The sequence below is a fragment of the Oncorhynchus mykiss genome, chromosome 8, assembly GCF_013265735.2.
Source record: "Oncorhynchus mykiss isolate Arlee chromosome 8, USDA_OmykA_1.1, whole genome shotgun sequence".
NCBI lineage: Eukaryota > Metazoa > Chordata > Actinopteri > Salmoniformes > Salmonidae > Oncorhynchus > Oncorhynchus mykiss.
This window is the reverse complement of record NC_048572.1, coordinates 53083516-53103892: the sequence shown is the minus strand read 5'-3', so window position 1 is coordinate 53103892 and position 20377 is coordinate 53083516. Positions and strand designations below refer to the sequence as shown.

At 45.6% G+C, this 20377-nt stretch overlaps 1 protein-coding gene across 3 annotated transcripts in view; it reads right to left on the bottom strand.

Annotated features, from left to right (window-relative positions):
* Positions 1-15180, bottom strand: part of ccdc18 (coiled-coil domain containing 18) — a 32556-nt gene extending 17376 nt beyond the window's left edge. The window contains exons 1-8 of one of the 3 annotated variants that reach the window (XM_021612920.2): positions 14730-15180; positions 14329-14530; positions 13957-14112; positions 13759-13868; positions 13487-13615; positions 13133-13229; positions 12922-13043; positions 22-346 (exon numbers count right to left, since the gene is read on the bottom strand). In XM_021612920.2, the coding sequence (XP_021468595.2) occupies positions 22-346; positions 12922-13043; positions 13133-13229; positions 13487-13615; positions 13759-13868; positions 13957-14112; positions 14329-14530; positions 14730-14833 (1245 nt within the window). In that variant the 5' untranslated portion in view covers positions 14834-15180. The remainder of the gene's footprint in view (positions 1-21; positions 347-12921; positions 13044-13132; positions 13230-13486; positions 13616-13758; positions 13869-13956; positions 14113-14328; positions 14531-14729) is intronic. The other 2 variants (XM_021612918.2, XM_021612919.2) reach the window with 2 other exon arrangements.
* Between the last annotated feature and the right edge of the window lie 5197 nt (positions 15181-20377).

The window sequence follows — 20377 nt, the reverse complement described above, 5'->3', positions numbered from 1 at the left end:
TGACTGTACGTGTCAACGTACGTGCGTGTACGTGCGCATGTCCCCAATCCTCCATACCTCTCGGAGGTGCAGCAAAGCCAATATACTCTCCAGACTAGCTAATTCAGCCAGGCTCTGCTGGGCCTCTCTCTGGCATTGGACCAGCCTGTGTTCCTGGCACTGGGTAAGGGCCCGGAGGTCCTCCGTCTCCCTGTGGAGAGAGGTCAGCTCCCTGGCCGCCAAGGCCCGCTCCCCCAGCTCCAACTCCAGCCGCGAGGCCCGCTGGGCAGCCTCCTCCAGACGTCCCTGGAGCTCAGAGGTTTTTGTGTTGAGTGTGCGCGCCTGGGTGACCTCCTCCTTCAGCTCACTAAAGAGATGGTGTCAATGACATACAGTGCATTCAGAAAGTATTCATACCCCTTGACTTATTCCACAAGTTGTTGTGTTAAAGCCTGAAATCAAAATGGATTCAATAGATAAGTGTGTAAAACAACACCACATAATTACAAAGAAAAAGCATGTATGAAAATATATAAAAAATGTAATACAGCAATAACTAATTTACATAAGTATTCACACCAGAGTCAATACTTTGTAGAATCAGCTTTGGCAGAGAATACAACTGAGTCTTTCAGTACATATGAGTCTCCAAGAGCTTAACACACCAGGATTGTACAATATTTGCCAATATAAAAAAATATATATTTGTCACATGGCCGAATACAACAACCTTACAGTGAAATGCTTACATACAAGCCCTTAACCAACAATGCAGTTTTAAAGAAAATACTCCCCAAAAAGTAAGACATAAGAATAACAAATAATTAAAGAGCAGCAGTAAATAACAACAGCGAGGCTATATACAGGGGGTACCGGTACAGAGTCAGTGTGAGGGGGCACCAGTGTCGAGGTAATATGTACATGTAGGTAAAGTTATTAAAGTGACTATGCACAGACAATAACAGAGTAGCAGCAGCGTAGAAGGGGGGACTTGGTGCTCCGGTACCGCTTGCCATGAGGTAGGGTGGCTGGAGCCTAGGGTGGCTGGAGTCTGACAATTTTTAGGGCCTTCCTCTAACACTGCCTGGTTTTGAAGTCCTGGATGGCAGGAAGCTTGGCCCCGGTGATGGACTGGGCCATATGCACTACCCTCAGTAGTGCCTTGCAGTCGGAGGCCGAGCTGTTGCCATACCAGGCAGTGATGCAACCATGCTCTCGATGGTGCAGCTGTAAAACTTTTTGAGGATCTGAGAACCCATGCCAAATCTTTTCAATCTCCTAAGGGGGGAATAGGCTTTGTCGTGCCCTCTTGACGACTGTCTTGGTGTGCTTGGACCATGTTAGTTTGTTGGTGATGTGGAAGCCAAGGAACTTGAAGCTCTCCACCTGCTCCACTACAGCCCAGTCGGTGAGCATGGGGGCATGCACGGTCCTCCTTTTTCTGTAGTCCACAATCATCTCCTTTGTCTTGATCACGTTGAGGGAGAGGTTGTTGTCCTTGCACCACACAGTCAGGTCTCTGACCTCCTCCCTATAGGCTGTCTCATCGTTGTCGGTGATCAGGCCTACCACTGTTGTGTAATCGGAAAACTTAATGATGGTATTGGAGTCGTGCCTGGCCGTGCAGTCATGAGTGAACAGGGAGTACCGGAGGGGGCTGAGCACGCACCTCTGTGGGGCCCCCATATTGAGGATCAGCGTGGCGGATGTGTTGTTACCTATCCTTACCACCTGGGAGCGGCCCATCAGCAAAAACAGGATCTAGTTGCAGAGGGAGGTGTTTAGTCCCAGGGTCCTTTAGTCCCAGGTGTGAAAGGGCAGTGTGGAGTGCAATAGAGATTGCATCATCTGTGGATCTGTTGGGGCGGTATGCAAATTGGAGTGGGTCTATGGTTTCAGGGATAATGGTATTGTGAGCCATGACCAGCCTTTCAAAGCACTTCAGGCTACAGGTTGGTAGTCATTTAGGCATGTTATCTTAGTGTTCTTGGGCACAGGGACTATGGTGGTCTGCTTGAAACATGTTGCTATTACAGACTCGGACAGGGAGAAGTTGAAAATGTCAGTGAAGACACTTGCCAGTTGGTCAGCGCATGCTCAGAGTACACATCCTGGTAATCCGTCTGGCCCTGCGGCCTTGTGAATATTGACCTGTTCAAGGGTCTTACTCACATCGGCTGAGGAGAGCGTGATCACACAGTCGTCCGGAACAGCTGACGCTCTCATGCATGTTTGTGTTATTTGCCTCGAAGCGAACATAGAAGTCATTTAGCTCGTCTGATAGGCTTGTGTCACTGGGCAGCTCTCAGCTGTGCTTCCCTTTGTAGTCTGTAATAGTTTACAAGCCCTGCCACATCCAACGAGCGTCGGAGACGGTGAAGTACGATTCGATCTTAGTCCCGTATTGACGCTTTGTCTGTTTGACAGTTCGGAGGGCATAGCTGGATTTCTTGTAAGCTTCCGGGTTAGAGTGCCGCTCCTTGAAAGCGGAAGCTCTAGCCTTTAACTCAGTGCGGATGTGGCCTGTAATCCATGGCTTCTGGTTGGGGTATGTACGTACAGTCCCTGTTGGTACGATGTCATCGATGCACTTATTGATGAAGCCAATGTACTCAATGACATCGGAAGAATCCCGGAACATATTCCAGTTTGTGCAAGCAGTCCCATAGTTTAGCAACTGTTTCATCTGACCACTTTTTTTAATAGACAGTCACTGGTGCTTCCTGCTTTAATATTTGCTTGTAAGCAGGAATCTGGAGGATAGATTTATGGTCAGATTTGCCAAATGGAGGGCGAGGGAGAGCTTTGTACGCGTCTCTGTGTGTGGCGTAAAGGTGGTCAAGAGTTTGTTTCCCCTCTGGTTGCACATTTAACATGCTGATAGAAATTAGGTAAAACTGATTTAAATTTCCCTGCATTAAAGTCCCCGGCCACTAGTAGTGCCGCCTCTGGATGAGCGTTTTCTTATGGCGGTATACAGCTCATTGAGTGCGGTTTCAGTGCCAGCATCAGTCTGTGGTGGAATGTTGGCAGCTATGAAAAATACACTGAAAACTCTAGGTAGATAGTGTGGTCTACAGCTTATCATGAGATGCTCTACCTCAGGCGAGCAACAGCTGAGACTTCCTTAGATATCGTGCACCAGCTGTTGTTTACAAATATGCATATGCCCCGTGTCTTACCAGAGGCTGCTGTTCTATCCAGATGATAGTGTGTATAACCCGCCAGCAATATGTTATTAATGTTCGTCGTTCAGTCATGACTTGGTGAAACATAAGATACTACAGTTATTAATGTCCCATTGGTAGGAAACTTTGTCCCAATTATTTTCCACCAAATTAACGTTAGCTAACAGTACAGATGGCAGCGGCAGATTAGCCACTTGTCGCCTGATCCTCACAAGGTACCCCGATCTCTTTCCGTGAAATCTCTGTTTCTTTCTCCTGCAAATGATGGGGATGAGGGCCTGTTCAGGTGTTTGGAGTATATCCTTCCCGCCCGTCTCATTAAAGAAAGATTCTTCGTCCAATTCGAGGTGAATAATCGCTGTTGTGATGTCCAGAAGCTCTTTTCGGTCATAAGAGACAGTAGCAGCAACATTATGAACAAAATACGTTTAACAATGCGAAAAAACAAACAAAATAGCACGGTTGGTTAAGAGCCAATAAAACAGCAGCCATCCCCTCCGGCGCCATCTTCCTAGATATTTTCCCATTATTCGTAAAAAAATTATTTAAGCTCTGTCAAATTGGTTGTTGATTGGCTAGACAAACATTTGTAGGTCTTGCCATAGACTTTCAAGTAAATTTAAGTCAAAACTGTTAATCGGCCACTCAGAAACATTCACGCTCTTCTTGGTAAGCAACTTGGGTTTCAGGTTTTTGTCCTGCTGAAAGGTGAATTCAGCTCCTAGTGTCTGGTGGAAAGCAAAATGAACCAAGTTTCCTCCAGGATTTTACCTGTGCATAGATTCATTCCATTTCTTTTTTATCCTGAAAAACTCCCCAGTGATTACAAGCATACCCATAACATGATGCAGCCGCCCCTACGCAGGACAATATGAACTATGGTACTCAGTAATGTGTTGTATTGGATTTGCCCCAAACACAACACTTTGTATACAGGACAAAAAGTGAATTGCTTTGCCACATTTTTTTGCAGTATACATTAGTGCCCCGTTGCAAACAGATTTCATGTTTTGTAATATTTGTTTTCTGTACACGCTTCCTTCTTTTCACTCTAGGTTAGTATTGTGGTGTAATTACAACGTTGTTGATCCATCCTCAGTTCTCCTCTCACAGACATTAACTTTTTTTTTTTTTGTTGTAAATTTTACCCCTTTTTCGTGGTATCCAATTGTTGTAGTAGCTACTATCTTTTCTCATCGCTACAACTCCAGTACAGGCTCGGGAGAGACGAAGGTTGAAAGTCATGCGTCCTCCGATACACAACCCAACCAAGCCGCACTGCTTCTTAACACAGCACGCATCCAACCCGGAAGCCAGCCGCACCAATGCGCCGGAGGAAACACTGTGCACCTGGCCACCTTGGTTAGCGCACACTACATTGCTAAGAATGACAGAAATGACACTTTGAATATGGTAATTCATATTAATTAAAACCTCTACAGGATCGATGGGTCCCCTGCGGGACGGTTGTGCTTACATATGCTAATCACATTAGCCTGAAGATGTAAGTAACAAGAACATCTCCCAGGACATATACATATCTGATAGTGACAGAAAGCTGACATTCTTGTTAATCTAACTGTACTGCCCAAATAACAGTCACTATTACAGTGAAAAGATACCATGCTATTGTTTGAGAGTGCACAGTTATGAACTTGAAAATGAATTAATAAACCAATTAGCCACATTTAGTCAGTCTTGAAACAACATTTTGAACAGAAATGCAACGATCAGTCTAAAACGTTGCATATACAGTTGAAGTCAGAAGTTTACATACACCTTAGCCAAGTACATTTAAAAATCTATTGTTTTCACAATTCCTGACATTTAATCCCAATAAAAAATCCATGTCTTAGGATCACCACAATATTTTTATAATGTGAAATGTCAGAATAATAGTAGACAGAATTATTTATTTCAGCTTTTATTTCTTTCATCACATTCCCAGTGGGTCAGAAGTTTACATACTCAATTAGTATTTGGTAGCATTGCCTTTCAATTGTTTAACTTGGGTGAAACGTTTCAGGTAGCCTTCCACAAGCTTCTCACAATAAGTTGGGTGAATTTTGGCCCATTCCTCCTGACAGAAATGGTGTAACTGAGTCAGGTTTGTAGGCTTCCTTGCTCACACACGCCTTTTCAGTTCAGCCCACACATTTTCTATAGGGTTGAGGTCAGGGCTTTGTGATGGCCACTCCAATACCTTGACTTTGTTGTCCCTAAGCCATTTTGCCACAACTTTAGAAGAATGCTTGGGGTCATTGTCAATTTGGAAAACCCATTTGAAACCAAGCTTGAACTTCCTGACTGAAGTCTTGAGATGTTGCTTCAATTTATCCACATCATTTCCTTCCCTCATGATGCCATCCATTTTGTGAAATGCACCAGTCCCTCCTGCAGCAAAGCACCCCCACAACATGATGCTGCCACCTCCATGCTTCACTGTTGGGATGGTGTTCATCAGCTTGCAAGCCTCCCCACTTTTCCTTCAAACATAACGCTGGTCATCATGGCCAAACAGTTCTATTTTTGTTTCATCAGACCAGAGGACATTTCTCCAAAAAAGTACAATCTTTGTCCCCATATGCAGTTGCAAACCGTAGTCTGGCTATTTTATGGCGGTTTTGGAGCAGTGGCTTCTTCCTTGCTGAGTGGCCTTTCACGTTATGTCGATATAAGACTCGTTTAACTGTGGATTATAGATATTTTTGTACCCGTTTCCTCCATCATCTTCACATGGTTTATTGCGGTTGTTCTGGGATTGATTTACACTTTTCGAACAAAAGTATGTTCATCTCTAGGAGACAGAACGTGTCTCCTTCCTGAGCGGTATGACAACTGCGTGGTCCCATGATGTTATTACTTGCGTACTATTGTTTGTACAGATGAACGTGGTACCTTCAGGTGTTTGGAAATTGCTCCCAAGGATGAACCAGACACTGAGTTTGAAGGTAAGCCTTGAAATATATCTACAGGTAAACCTACAATTGACTCAAATTATGTCAATTAGCCTATCAGAAGCTTCTAAAGCCATGACATTTTCTGGAATTTTCCAAGCTGTTTAAAGACACAGTCAACTTAGCGTATGTAAACTTCTGACCCACTGGAATTGTGATACAGTGAATTATAAGTGAAATAAACTGTCAGTAAACAATTGTTGGAAAGATTACTTGTGTCATGCACAAAGTAGATGTCCTAACCGACTTGCCAAAACTATAGCTTGTTAACAAGAAATTTGTGGAGTGGTTAATAAACTAGTTTTAATGACTCCAACCTAAGTGTATGTAAACTTCTGACTTCAACTGCACACTACAGTTCAAAAGTTTGGGGTCACTTACACGTTTCTTTGTTTTTGAAAGAAAATCAAATTTTTTGTCCATTAAAATAATGATCACAAATACAGTTGATCACAATTGATCACAAATACAGTTGATCACAATTGATCACAAATACAGTGTAGACATTGTTAATGTTGTAAATCACTATTGTAGCTGGAAACGGCTGACTTTTAATGGAATGTCTACATAGGCGGACAGAGGCCCATTATCAGCAACCATCACTCCTGTGTTCCATTGGCACGTTGTGTTAGCTAATCCAAATGTATAATTTTAAAGGGCTACTTGATCATTATAAAACCCTTTTGCAATTATGTTAGCACAGCTGAAAACTGTTGTTCTGATTAAAGAAGCAATAAAACTGGCCTTCTTTCGACATGTTGAGTATCTGAAGCATCAGCATTTGTGGGTTCAATTACAGGCTCAAAATGGCCAGAAACAAAGACCATTCCTCTGAAACTTGTCAGTCTATTCTTCTTCTGAGAAATTAAGGCTATTCCATGCAAGAAATTGCCAAGAAACTGAATATCTCATACAACGCTATGTACTACTCCCTTCACAGAACAGCACAAACTGGCTCTAACCAGAATAGAAAGAGTGGGAGGCCTCTGTGCACAACTGAGTAAGAGGATAAGTACATTAGAGTGTCTAGTTTGAGAAATAGACGCCTCACAAGTCCTTAACTGGCATCTTCATTAAATAGTACCCGCAGAACACCCGTCTCAACGTCAACAGTGAAGAGGCGACTCCGGGATGCTGGCCTTCTAGGCAGAGTTGCAAAGAAAAAGCCTTATCTCAGACTGGCCAATAAAACAAAAATATTAAGATGGGAAAAGAACAGACACAGGAAGATTGGAAAAAAGTGTTATGGACAGATTAATCTAAGTTTGTGATGTTCGGATCGCAAAGAACAACATTCGTGAGATGCAGAAAAAATGAAAAGATGCTAGAGGACTGCTTGACGCCATCTGTCAAGCATGGTGGAGACAATGTGATGGTCTGGGGGTGCTTTGTTGGTGGTAAAGTGGGAGATTTGTACAGGGTAAAAGGGATCTTGAAGAAGGAAGGCTATCACTCCATTTTGCAACACCATGCCATACCCTGTGGACGGCGCTTAATTGGAGCCAATTTCCTCCAACAACAGGACAATGACCAAAAGCACAGCTCCAAACTATGCAATAACTATTTAGGGAAGAAGCAGTCAGCTGGTATTCTGTCTATGGCCTGTACAGTCACTGGATTGCAACCCTATTGATCTGTAATTGCTGCAAATTGAGGATTCTTTGACAAAAGCCAAATTTGAAGGACACAATTAATATTTCAAGTAAAAATCATTATTTATAACCTTGTCAACATCTTGACAATATTTCCTATTCATGTTGCAACTCATTTCATGTATGTTTTCAAGTGACCCAAACTTTTGAATGGTAGTGTACACTGCTGCCATCTAGTGGCCAACATCTAAATTGCTGGCATAAGTCATTATGGCCTTTCGTTTCTTTTCTTTATATTATCTTTTAACATATATAATATGTTATATTCTCCTACATTAATTTAACATTTCCACAAACGTCAAAATGTTTCCTTTCAAATGATATCAAGAATATGCATATCCTTGCTTCAGGTCCTGAGCTACCGACAGTTAGATTTGGGTATGTCATTTTAGGCGAAAACTGAAAAAGGGGGAGGTTCCTTTAGAGGTTTTAACAGAACATGTAAATCGAGGATACAACGATATGCAGGCTTTCTTACCGAATTCTGAGCCAACAAGACGAGTAACAAACAGCAAAATCACTCACCTATGTCAATCTACTTTAGTAGAAAAGTTTAGGCTACCTATTCTATTGGTCAGCTTGTCAAGAAAGAAATAGCCTATTCCAAACAGACTTTGGGACAGTCGTGGGACGATAGATCCCAAATTCAAACAACCAAGGCTACATTTTGAAAAAATACAATGAAAAAAGCAATGAGTCTGATCCAACAGATCAGAAAGTTTAGCTTAAAATGTTGATAAACTATTATTTCTTCACATTGTATGCGCAGCAAAGCTCACAAGGCAGTAGGCTACACACAAATCTTCGTTCCATAATGCATTTAGAGGGAACACAGTTGTCAAAAGGGCATTGCACGCGAGCGGTATCATGTGACAAGAGATGAAATTTAGAAAGAGTGGATATCTAATAGGCTACTTTGAAGCGAGGCAAAAAATGCCTCATAGCATGCATTAAAACGTTCAGGTTTCAAACCATTTTTTAAATATTTCTTTAACCTTTATTTAACTAGGCAAATTCTTGGCCTAACCCGGCCAAACCCTAACCTGGACTATGCTGGGCCAATTGTGGGCCAATTGTGCGCTGCCCTATGAGACTCCCAATCACGACCCGGTTGTGATACAGCCTGGAATCAAACCAGGGTCTGTAGTGAAGCTTCTAGCACTGAGATGCAATGCCTTAGACCGCTGCGCCACTCGGGACCCCAATTAGGTGTATGTTTTCAAAATGCATACCAACTCCAGCTCATTGCAATGGTGTGTGACAGCCTGCCTTAACGTAGCCGTTCGATGGCGCGTTCAAAACAACTGGGAACTTGGAAATCTCAGACTTCCGACTTCAGTGCGTTCAAGGCAACTGGGAACTGGGGGGGGGGGGGGGGGGGGGGGGTGCTCTGATTGGGAAAATATTGGCCGCCTCGCTTCGCGTTCCAAGGAAACTATGCAGTATTTTGTTTTTTGTACGTGTTATTTATTACGTTGGTACCCAAGGTAATCTTAGGTTTTATTACATACAGTCGGGAGAAACTACTGGATATAAGAGCAACGTCAACTCACCATCATTACGACCAGGAATACGACTTTCCCCGAAGCGGATCCTGTGTTTTGCCCACCACCCGGGACAATAGATCGGATCCCAGCCGGCAAATCAAAACAACGACCCCGTAAAAGGGGCAGACGAAGCGGTCTTCTGGTCGGGCTCCGGAGATGGGCACATCGCGCACCGCTCCTGAGCATACTACTCGCCAATGTCCAGTCTCTTGACAACAAGATTGATGAAATCCGAGCAAGGGTAGCTTTCCAGAGAGACATAAGAGACTGTAAGGTTCTTTGCTTCACAGAAACATGGATCACTCAAGACACGCTATCGGAGTCGGTACAGCCAGTTGGTTTCTTTACGCATCGCACCAACAGAAACAAACATCTTTCTGGTAAGAAAAGGGGTGGGGGGGTATGCCATATGATTAACAGAGACGTGGTGTGATGATAACAACATACAGGAACTCAAGTCCTTCTGTTCACCTGACTTAGAATTCCTCACAATCAAATGTCGACCGCATTATCTACCAAGAGAATTCTCTTCGATTATAATCACAGCCGCATCTATCCATCCCCCAAGCAGACACATCGATGGCCCTGAACAAACTTTATTTGACTCTATGTAAACTGGAAACCACATATCCTGAGGCTGCATTCATTGTAGCTGGTGATTTTAACAAGGCTAATCTGAAAACAAGACTCTCTAAATTCTATCAGCATATCGATTGTGCTACCAGGGCTGGTAAAACCCTGGATCATTGTTATTCTAACTTCCGCGACACACATAAGGCCCTCCCCCCGCTCTCCTTTCGGAAAAGCTGACCACGACTCCATTTTGTTACTTCCAGCCTACAGACAGAAACTAAAACTAGAAGCTCCCGCGCTCAGGTCTTGTCAACGCTAGTCCGACTAATCTGATTCCACGCGTCATGATTGCTTCGATCACGTGGATTGGGATATGTTCCGCAATTCAATGGCTCAGACACAAGAGGTATGTGGCAGGGTCTACAGTCAATCACGGATTACAAAAAGAAAACCAGCCCCGTCGCGGACTACGATGTCTTGCTCCCAGACAGACTAAACAACTTCTTTGCTCGCTTTGATGACAATACAGTGCCACTGACACGGTCCGTTACCAAAACCTGCGGGCTCTCCTTCACTGCAACCGACGTGAGTGAAAGATTTAAACGTGTTAACCCTCGCTCGCAAGGCTGCAGGCCCAGACGGCATCCCCAGCCGAATCCTCAGAACATGCGCAGACCAGCTGGCTGGTGTGTTTACGGACATATTCAATCAATCCTTATTCCAGTCTGCTGTCCCCACATGCTTCAAGAGGGCCACCATTGTTCCTGTTCCCAAGAAAGCTAAGGTAACTGAGCTAAACGACTACCGCCCCGTAGCACTCACTTCCGTCATCATGAAGTGCTTTGAGAGACTAGTCAAGGACCATATCACCTCCACCCTACCTGACACCCTAGACCCACTCCAATTTGCTTACCGTCCCAATAGGTCCACAGACGATGCAATCTCAACCAAACTGCACACTGCCCTAACCCATCTGGACAAGAGGAATACCTATGTGAGAATGCTGTTCATCGACTACAGCTCAGCATTTAACACCATAGTACCCTCCAAACTCGTCATCAAGCTCGAGACCCTGGGTCTCGACCCCGCTCTGTGCAACTGGGTACTGGACTTCCTGACGGGCCGCCCCCAGGAGGTGAGGGTAGGTAACAACATCTCCACCCCGCTGATCCTCAACACTGGGGCCCCATAAGGGTGCGTTCTGAGCCCTCTCCTGTACTCCCTGTTCTCCATTGGTGCGGCTGGCTTCCGGGTTGGATGCGCGCTGTGTTAAGAAGCAGTACGGCTGGTTGGGTTGTGTATCGGAAGACGCATGACATTCAACCTTCGTCTCTCCCGAGCCCATACGGGTGTTGTAGCAATGAGACAAGATAGTAGCTACTACAACAATTGGATACCACGAAATTGGGGAGAAAAAGGGGTAAAATAAAAAACAAAAAAATAAAAAAAGACGAGACGGCCTACAGGGAGGAGGTGAGGGCCCTCGGAGTGTGGTGTCAGGAAAATAACCTCACGCTCAACGTCAACAAAACAAAGGAGATGATCATGGACTTAAGGAAACAGCAGAGGGAGCACCCCCCTATCCACATTGACGGGACAGTAGTGGAGAGGGTAGAACGTTTTTAGTTCCTCGGCGTACACATCATGGACAAACAATTGGTCCACCCACACAGACAGTGTGGTGAAGAAAGCGCAGCAGCACCTCTTCAACCTCAGGAGGCTGAAGAAATTTGGTTTGTCACCAAAAGCACTCACACGTTTACAGATGCACAATCGAGAGTATCCTGTCGGGCTGTATCACCGCCTGGTACGACAACTGCTCCACCCACATCCGTAAGGCTCTCCAGAGGGTAGTGAGGTCTACACAACTCATCACCGGGGGCAAACTACCTGCTCTCCAGGACACCTACACCACCCGATGTCACGAGCCACTGCCTGTTCACCCCGCTATCATCCAGAAAGCGAGGTCAGTGCATCAAAGCAGGGACTGAGAGACTGAAAAACAGCTTCTATCTCAAGGCAATCTGACTGTTAGACAGCCACCACTAACATTGAGTGACTGCTGCCAACATACTGACTCGACTCCAGCCACTTTAATAATGGAAAAATTTATGTAAAAAATGTATCACTAGCCACTTTAAACAATGCCACTTAATATAATGTTTACATACCCTACATTACTCATCTCATTTGTATATACTGTACTCTATACCACCTACTGCATCTTGCCATCTTTATGTAATACATGTATCACTAGCCACTTTAAACAATGCCACTTTTATATGTTTACATACCCTACATTACTCATCTCATATGTATATACTGTACTCGATACCATCTACTGCATCTTGCCCATGCCGTTCTGTGCCATCACTCATTCATATATCTTTATGTACATATTCTTCATCCCTTTACACTTGTGTGTATAAGGTAGCTGTTGTGAAAAATTGTTAGGTTAGATTACTCGTTGGTTATTACTGCATTGTCAGAACTAGAAGCACAAGCATAATTCCACTTTTACATTATGGGGTATTGTGTGTAGGCCAAAATCTCAATTTAACACCACAAACCGTATAGCTAGCTACTCAACTCCGTGATGATCAGGGCTTTAAATTAACTTGCGTTCACCAGCCACTTACGTCAGGTAGATACTAACATCTATCACCGACTCAGATTTTTTCACCAATCAAAAGATTTTTGTTCGGCTTAATTACACCAACAAAACAGATGCGCATGCTTTGTAATGTTTCTAAAACTAATGTATAACTAGTAAGAAGTAGTGGTAAATTGAAACAAAAAGGCAGAAATACTTAGAAAACAGCTACTGCAGTATTTATTTTGCTCTAAATACGATCATACGTAATTATTTTTATTCACAAATGCGAGTGAACTGCGTGCACTGTGGAGCCCTGGCCACCCACTAACGTGGCAGGTGAAGTAGACATATTACCCACCAATGTCCAACTCTACCCGCATTTGGCAGGTGGTAATTTTAGGCCCTGTTGATGATAATGCCCACACCCACCTGATGGTTTGGCCTTGCTCCTCTCGCGCTCTCTCCAACACGGTACACTTGCTCTCCAGCTCCTCTCTCTCTCGGTCACACACGATGAGACTCTCCTTCAGTTTGCTCTCGCTCTCCATGACCTTGGAAACACAGTCGAGCCATAAGGTCAAAGGGTCGGTCACTACTCACTATTTCCTATGCTGAACTAAGTAAGGGTTCAATGAGTTACCTTCTTCAGCTTAATGGAAATATTTGTCTTGTAGTCTTTGAAAGCGTCTGTGAGTTTCTCCGCATTGCGAAGGGCTTGGTTCCTTTGTTGCTCCGCTCTGTAAGAAACGAGACAGCTCAGTACATTGTCGTTATTTCACACTAAAAGACATTGTTATGCCTGTGAATGAGCAACAAGTGTCAGTGTTTTCCTTAGTTGGATTGTTGCCTATGTCCGGGTACAAAGGACCTGAAGGAACCTCCTAGAATGCCAGCAACAAAATCAATTGAGAACAATAGGGGACAAATTATCTTAGATGGGGAGAATCAAAGCTAAAACAAATTAATGCAAGGGGAAACAAGTGCCAAGTGTTACCGTTTTCCTTGTCTGGTTGTGTCGGTAAGCTCTGTTCTGAGCATGCTCAGTTCGTCTCTGAGTTCAGCTACCTGTCTGTCACTTTGGGTTGCTGCCTGCTGGCTCTGCTCTGCCTTCAACTCTGCAGTCCTAAATCAACAACAAGTCAACAACAACATCCAATTCAGTTCTATTTTAATTCTGAAAAAGATATTGGAAAATACAAATTCAGTGAGACTTAATTACAATCTTACATTTAAAGACACAGCAATAAAAAAAATATGCCTACTGACCGGAGTTCTTTGGCCTGGGCCTCCACCTCAGCCTCCAAGCCCAGGATCTGCTCCCTCATGACGGTCACACTGGAGGTCTTAGCCCCTACTGTGGAGCCCAGGAGACGGGCCTGAAGAAAGAGCAATACACCGACCATTTAGCATCTCTCCTAGTGAATGTCAATGATCTTTACATGCAGGGTTGTTCTCACTTAGTACCTTGGTTTTAGAGCTGGCCAGTTCAATCTGGGTCGCCTCCAGGTCACTGATGAGCTGTCTGTTCTCCAGAGCCAGGGAGGCGTTCTCCTGACGCAGGCAGCCTAGCTTCTTCCTGAGGGGGGCAACCTCCATCTCCACTGCCCTAGACGAGGAGCACTGATGGATACAGAGGTATAGACAGGTTAAGACATGAACCACAAACCCAACACACACACAAACATCAAAGACAAGAAACACACTCAACTCAGATTATCAAGCAAACAGACAAAGTCTGTGACATTATAGCTACAGAGTTAGTGTACAAATGACCACACACATACAGTAACATAGACCAGTCCATCTGTAAATAAAGTGGCTGTCTCTCTCTCTCACCCTGGAGTCAGTACTGGGTAGGCTTTCACAGGCCTGTCTCTCAGCTGTCCTACTTCTGTGGAGGGGTCTCTCAAGACTTGGGTTGTCAGGTGGAGGATGTGCGACATCAGGCCGCTGTAGGTCCTCTAGGGACAGAAGACCTGGCAACCCATGTACTAAACTCCTCTCAGACCGCTCACTGTGACTCTCATGTCCTGAGTGACTTGGAGGATGGCAAAAAGGCATGTCAAAGTAAGTGCTACACCTGTTGGACTTTCAGTGGACCTAACAGTCTGTTAGTCAATTGGGTTATGTGCGTGAGGAAGTTGCATTGACTTGCACCTACCTGTGACTAAAGTGGGGAAATCAAGTTAGCCATGTAACGTTATATTGACACCTAGAAGCAAGTTAGCGTCGCTTACCTTAATTGTTCTCCCAAACTTTGCAAACTAATCTCCGTCAATCGCAATTGATTCCTTAAACTGGCCACATCTTCGACAATATCCTCGTCGTTGTTGTTAAACATTGGTGGCTGTCATTTGCACACGCTAACGTTAGCTAGCTAGCTAACATCAACAACTCGCGTAGCCAGTTTATCAATCAACAGGTTGCTAGGGTTATTTGTTAGCTAGCTAGTTAGCTAACTGAAGATGTATAGCAACTATGTGCTGTGGTACTCTGGAAAAAGTTACTTCGCTAGTGGAATAGGAACATACGCGGTAATCTTTGAAAAGGTTCATAAAGTTTAAACATCGTTTACTGCTTGGCAGTTCAATCGCTCACTGCCAAAAATGTAAACATCGCTCAGCATCGCGTCATTCGATTGGACGAGAGGGAACTGTGTGAAAAGTGATTGGTTTCACGAAGAGGTCGTGAACTGCAAACGCCGCGAATGGTGGCGCGTTTTGGCTGACCAATTCAAAAGCATATGCATCCCGGTCTCCTAGAATTTTCCTTTCTGTCTGTGTTGGTTTCTGTTACACCTGGCAAATTCTTATTCATCTCAATTTGTGGAGCAGAAATATGCAGAATGACGAAATAAAGTGGATAATAATAAAAAAAAATATGATGCATAGATATGTTTACTTTTGATTCATGTAGTTGACAACAACATGAGTCATAGCTGAATAAATTCACTTCAAAATGTGAGACTGACCCTCAGACATCTTAATAAATAGAGAAAACGTTTCTCACAGGAACCTTTTGACACAAGTCATCATTGATAGCCCAATCATAAAAATTAAATTTACTTTGAAAGTAATTTAAGAGGAAGGAAAGAAACGCCATATATACAGTTTAATACAATATTCAATTGAATGCGCCAATATGCCACAATGTATGAGTGCCATTTCACATACATATGTTTCTATCACGTGTGGCTTCATTCGTTAGACATGCAATATACAGCTTGATTCCATGAATCGACTACCTACAGTGCCTTCAGAAAGTATTTACATACTTTGACCTTTTTCCACATTTTGTGGTGTTACAACCTGAATTTAAATGGATTATATTGAGTTTGTCACTAGCCTATACAAAATATCCCATAATATCAAAGTGGAATTATGTTTTTCGATATTTATACAAATTAATTAAAAATGAAAAGCTGAAATGTCTTGAGTCAATAAGTATTCAACTTCGTTGTTATGGCAAGCCTAAGTTCAGTAGTGAAAATGTGCATGTACCCCACGCATACAATTATTTGTAATTGTATTGAATCAATACACCCAGTCACTACAAAGATAGGCGTCCTTCCTAACTCAGTTGCCGGAGAGGAAGGAAACTGCTCAGGGATTTCACCATGAGGACAATGGTGACTTTAAAACAGTTACAGAGTTTAATGTCTGTGATAAGAGAACTGAGGATGGCTCAACAACATTGTAGTTTCTCTACAATAATAACCTACTTGACAGAGTGAAAAGAAGCAAGCCTGTACAGAATACAAATATTCCAAAACATGCATCCTGTTTGCGGCAAGGCACTAAAGAAACACTACAAAAAATATTGAAAAACAGATTAGTGTCCCTGCTTCCCAAAACACTTGAGCGAACTGTCTATAATAAACTGTTGTTATCTCTCTCAGAATGATATTCTTGACTCTAACCAGTCAGGCTTCAAGACGGCTCACTCAACTGAGACAGCTCTGCTTTGTGACGTAGGTTCTCCGCTCTGCCAAAGCTGATTCTCTCTCTCTGTTCTCATCCTCCTAGATCTATCCACTGCCTCGACACCGTGAACCATCAGATCCTCCTCTCCACCCTCTCAAGACCTGGCGTGTCAGGCTCTGCACACTCCTGGATTGCATTCTACCTGGCAGGTCGCTCCTACCAGGTGATGTGGAGAGGATCTATCTGCACCACATGCTCTCACTATTGAGGTCCCCCAAGACTCGGTTCTCGGCCCTCTCCTCTTTTCTCTATACACCAAGTCACTCGGCTCAGTCCTATCCTCACATGGTCGCTCCTATCATTGCTATGCAGATTACTCTCAACTATTCAGACCCTTTACCAAGTACTTTGTTGAAGCACCTTTGGCAGCAGCTACAGCCTTAGGTATGACGCTACAAGCTTGGCACACCTGTATTTGGGGAGTTTCTCCCATTCCTCTCTGCAGATCCTCAAGCCTTGTCGGTTGGATGGGGAGTGTCGCTGAACAGTTATTTTCAGGTCTCTCCAGAGATGTTCAATCCTGACTAGTCTCCCAGTCCCTGCCCCTGAAAAACATCCCCACAGCATGATGCTTCCACCACCATGCTTAACCATAGAGATTGTGCAGGTTTCCTCCAGACGTGACGCTTCGCATTCAGGCAAAATAGTTCAATCTTGGTTTCATCAGACCAGAGAATTTTGTTTCTTGTGGTTTGTGTCCTTTAGGTGCCCTTTGGCAAACTCCAAGCGGGCTGTCATGTGCCTTTTACTGAGGAGTGGTTTCCGTCTGGCCACTCTACCATAAAGGCCTGATTGGTGGAGTGCTTCAGAGATGGTTGTCCTTCTGGAAGGTTCTCCCATCTCCACAGAAGAACTTTGAAGCGCTGTCAGATTGACCATTGGGTTCTTTGTTACCTCCCTGACCAAGGCCCTTCTCTACCGATTGCTCAGTTTGGTCGGGAGGCCAGCTCTAGGAAGAGTATTGGTGGTTCCAAACTTCTTCCATTAAAGAATGGTGGAGGCTACTGTGCTCTTGGGGACCTTCAATGCTGCAGGAATATGTTGGTACCCTTGCCCAGATCTGTGCCTCAACACAATCCTGTCTCGGAGCTCTGCAGACGATTCCTTCGACCTCATGGCTTTGTTTTTGCTCTGACATGCACTTCTTCTTCGGTGGGGTTTATCGGCGGTTGGCATCCAACATTATGGTGCATTACCGCCACCTACTGTACTGGAGTGTGAGCCAGAGACAGGGAGAAACTAAATTCTACCTGCCAGCCCCGTTGCTCTTAAAAAAGATAACATATTTGAGACTCTAATGACGTTCTACTCAATATACTATTTAAACTAATTTCCCGTATTCCCTTCTCCCTCATACTAGATCTCAGCCTCTCTCTTTCCCTCTGATACTGTCCACACTGTATCAATACATGCTCCACGGTCTCGATTTCCTGGCAATAATCACACTTTCCCGTTGGATGCTTTCCTATCACATTTAACGTCGTATTCAACCAGCTGTGTCGCACCCTTAATCTTGTAAAATTAGCCTCCTCTCTTCTGTCCCTTCCTGCCATCCTCCCCTCCCTGACTTTCCTCTGTACTTGAAATAAATGCCTGCTCTGAGTATCTCTATTCCACTGCTCCTGCCATCTCTGCACCGTCACTGTCCATATCAGGCTTTTCCCTCTGCCTTGCTCATTGAAACTATGACATCAACATTCCCACTTCTAAGTGCTTGTTTAGCCAGTACGTCAACTGCCTCGTTCCCCTTCACCCCCACATGGGCTGGGACCCAAGTAAATCTTATCTGTATACCCATCTGCCTAATCCTACCATGGGTTTGTAGCACCTCCTAAAGCAGGTCTTGTCTGCTACGTGACCTAAAGGACTGGAGACTCATTAACACTGCACATGAATTAGAGCAAATAACTACTCTGTCTGTCTTGACTTCCTCCACCCACTGCAAGGCCAACAGTGTGGCCATCAGCTCCACCATGTACAATGCCTTGCGAAAGTATTCGGCCCCCTTGAACTTTGCGACCTTTTGCCACATTTCAGGCTTCAAACATAAAGATATAAAACTGTATTTTTTTGTGAAGAATCAACAACAAGTGGGACACAATCATGAAGTGGAACGACATTTATTGGATATTTCAAACTTTTTTAACAAATCAAAAACTGAAAAATTGGGCGTGCAAAATTATTCAGCCCCCTTAAGTTAATACATTGTAGCGCCACCTTTTGCTGTGATTACAGCTGTAAGTCGCTTGGGGTATGTCTCTATCAGTTTTGCACATCGAGAGACTGACATTTTTTCCCATTCCTCCTTGCAAAACAGCTCGAGCTCAGTGAGGTTGGATGGAGAGCATTTGTGCCCGGAGCCCGCCTGGGATTCGCTGGAGCAGTGCGAGGAAGGTTATCGTAGAATGGAGGCGGTGAAAGCAGAGAGGCGCTGGTATGAGAAGGCAGCACGGCGACGCGGATGGAAGCCTGAGAGGCAGCCCCAAAAAATTATTGGGGGGGGGGGGGCTAACAGGGAGTATGGCTACGCCAGGTAGGAGACCTGCGCAAACTCCCTGTGCTTACCGGGGGTCTAGAGAGACCGGACAGGCACCGTGTTATGCAGTGGTGCGCACGGTGTCTCCAGTGCGGGTGCATAGCCCGGTGCGGTATATTCCAGCTCCGCGTGTCGGCCGGGCTAGATTGAGCGTCGAGCCTAATGCCATGAAGCCGGCTCTACGCAGCTGGTCCCCAGTGCGTCTCCTTGGGCCGGCTTACATGGCACCAGCCTTGCGCTCGGTGTCTCCGGTTCGCCTGCATAGCCCAGTGCGGGCTATTCCACCTCGCCGCACTGGCAGGGCGACCGTGAGCATTCAACCAGGTAAGGTTGGGCAGGCTCGGTGCTCAAGAGCTCCAGTGCGCTTGCACGGTCCGGTTTTTCCAGTACCACCTCCACACCCCAGCCCTCCGGTAGCAGCTCCCCGCACCAGGCTTCCTGTGCGTGTCCTCGGCCCAGTACCACCAGTGCCAGCACCACGCATCAGGCCTACAGTGCGCCTCGCCTGTCCAGCGCTGCCAGAGCCTTCCTCCTCTTCAGCGCTGTCGGAGTCTCCCGCCTGTTTAGCGCTGTCAGAGCTTTCCGCCTCTACAGCGCTGTCGGAGTCTCCCGCCTGTTTAGCGCTGTCAGAGCTTTCCGCCTCTACAGCGCTGCCGGAGTCTCCCGCCTGTTCGGAGCTGCCAGTCTGCAAGGAGCTGCCAGTCTGCAAGGAGCTGCCAGTCTGCAAGGAGCTGCCAGTCTGCAGGATGCCGCCAGAGCTGCCAGTCTGCAAGGAGCAGCCAGAGCCGCCAGTCAGCATGGAGCAGCCAGAGCCGCCAGTCAGCATGGAGCAGCCAGGGCCGTCCGGGCAGCATGGAGCAGCCAGGGCCGTCCGGGCAGCATGGAGCAGCCAGGGCCGTCCGGGCAGCATGGAGCAGCCAGGGCCGTCCGGGCAGCATGGAGCAGCCAGGGCCGTCCGGGCAGCATGGAGCAGCCAGGGCCGTCCGGGCAGCATGGAGCAGCCAGGGCCGCCAGTCAGCATGGAGCAGCCAGGGCCGCCAGTCAGCATGGAGCAGCCAGGGCCGCCAGTCAGCATGGAGCAGCCAGAGCAGCCAGTCAGCATGGAGCTGCCAGTCAGCATGGAGCAGCCAGAGCTGCCAGTCAGCATGGAGCAGCCAGAGCTGTCAGTCAGCATGGGGCAGCCAGTCAGCATGGAGCAGCCAGAGCTGCCAGTCAGCATGGGGCAGCCAGTCAGCATGGAGCAGCCAGAGCTGCCAGTCGACCAGACTCTTCCAGATCTGCCAGTCGACCAGACTCTTCCAGATCTGCCAGTCGACCAGACTCTTCCAGATCTGCCAGTCGACCAGACTCTTCCAGATCTGCCAGT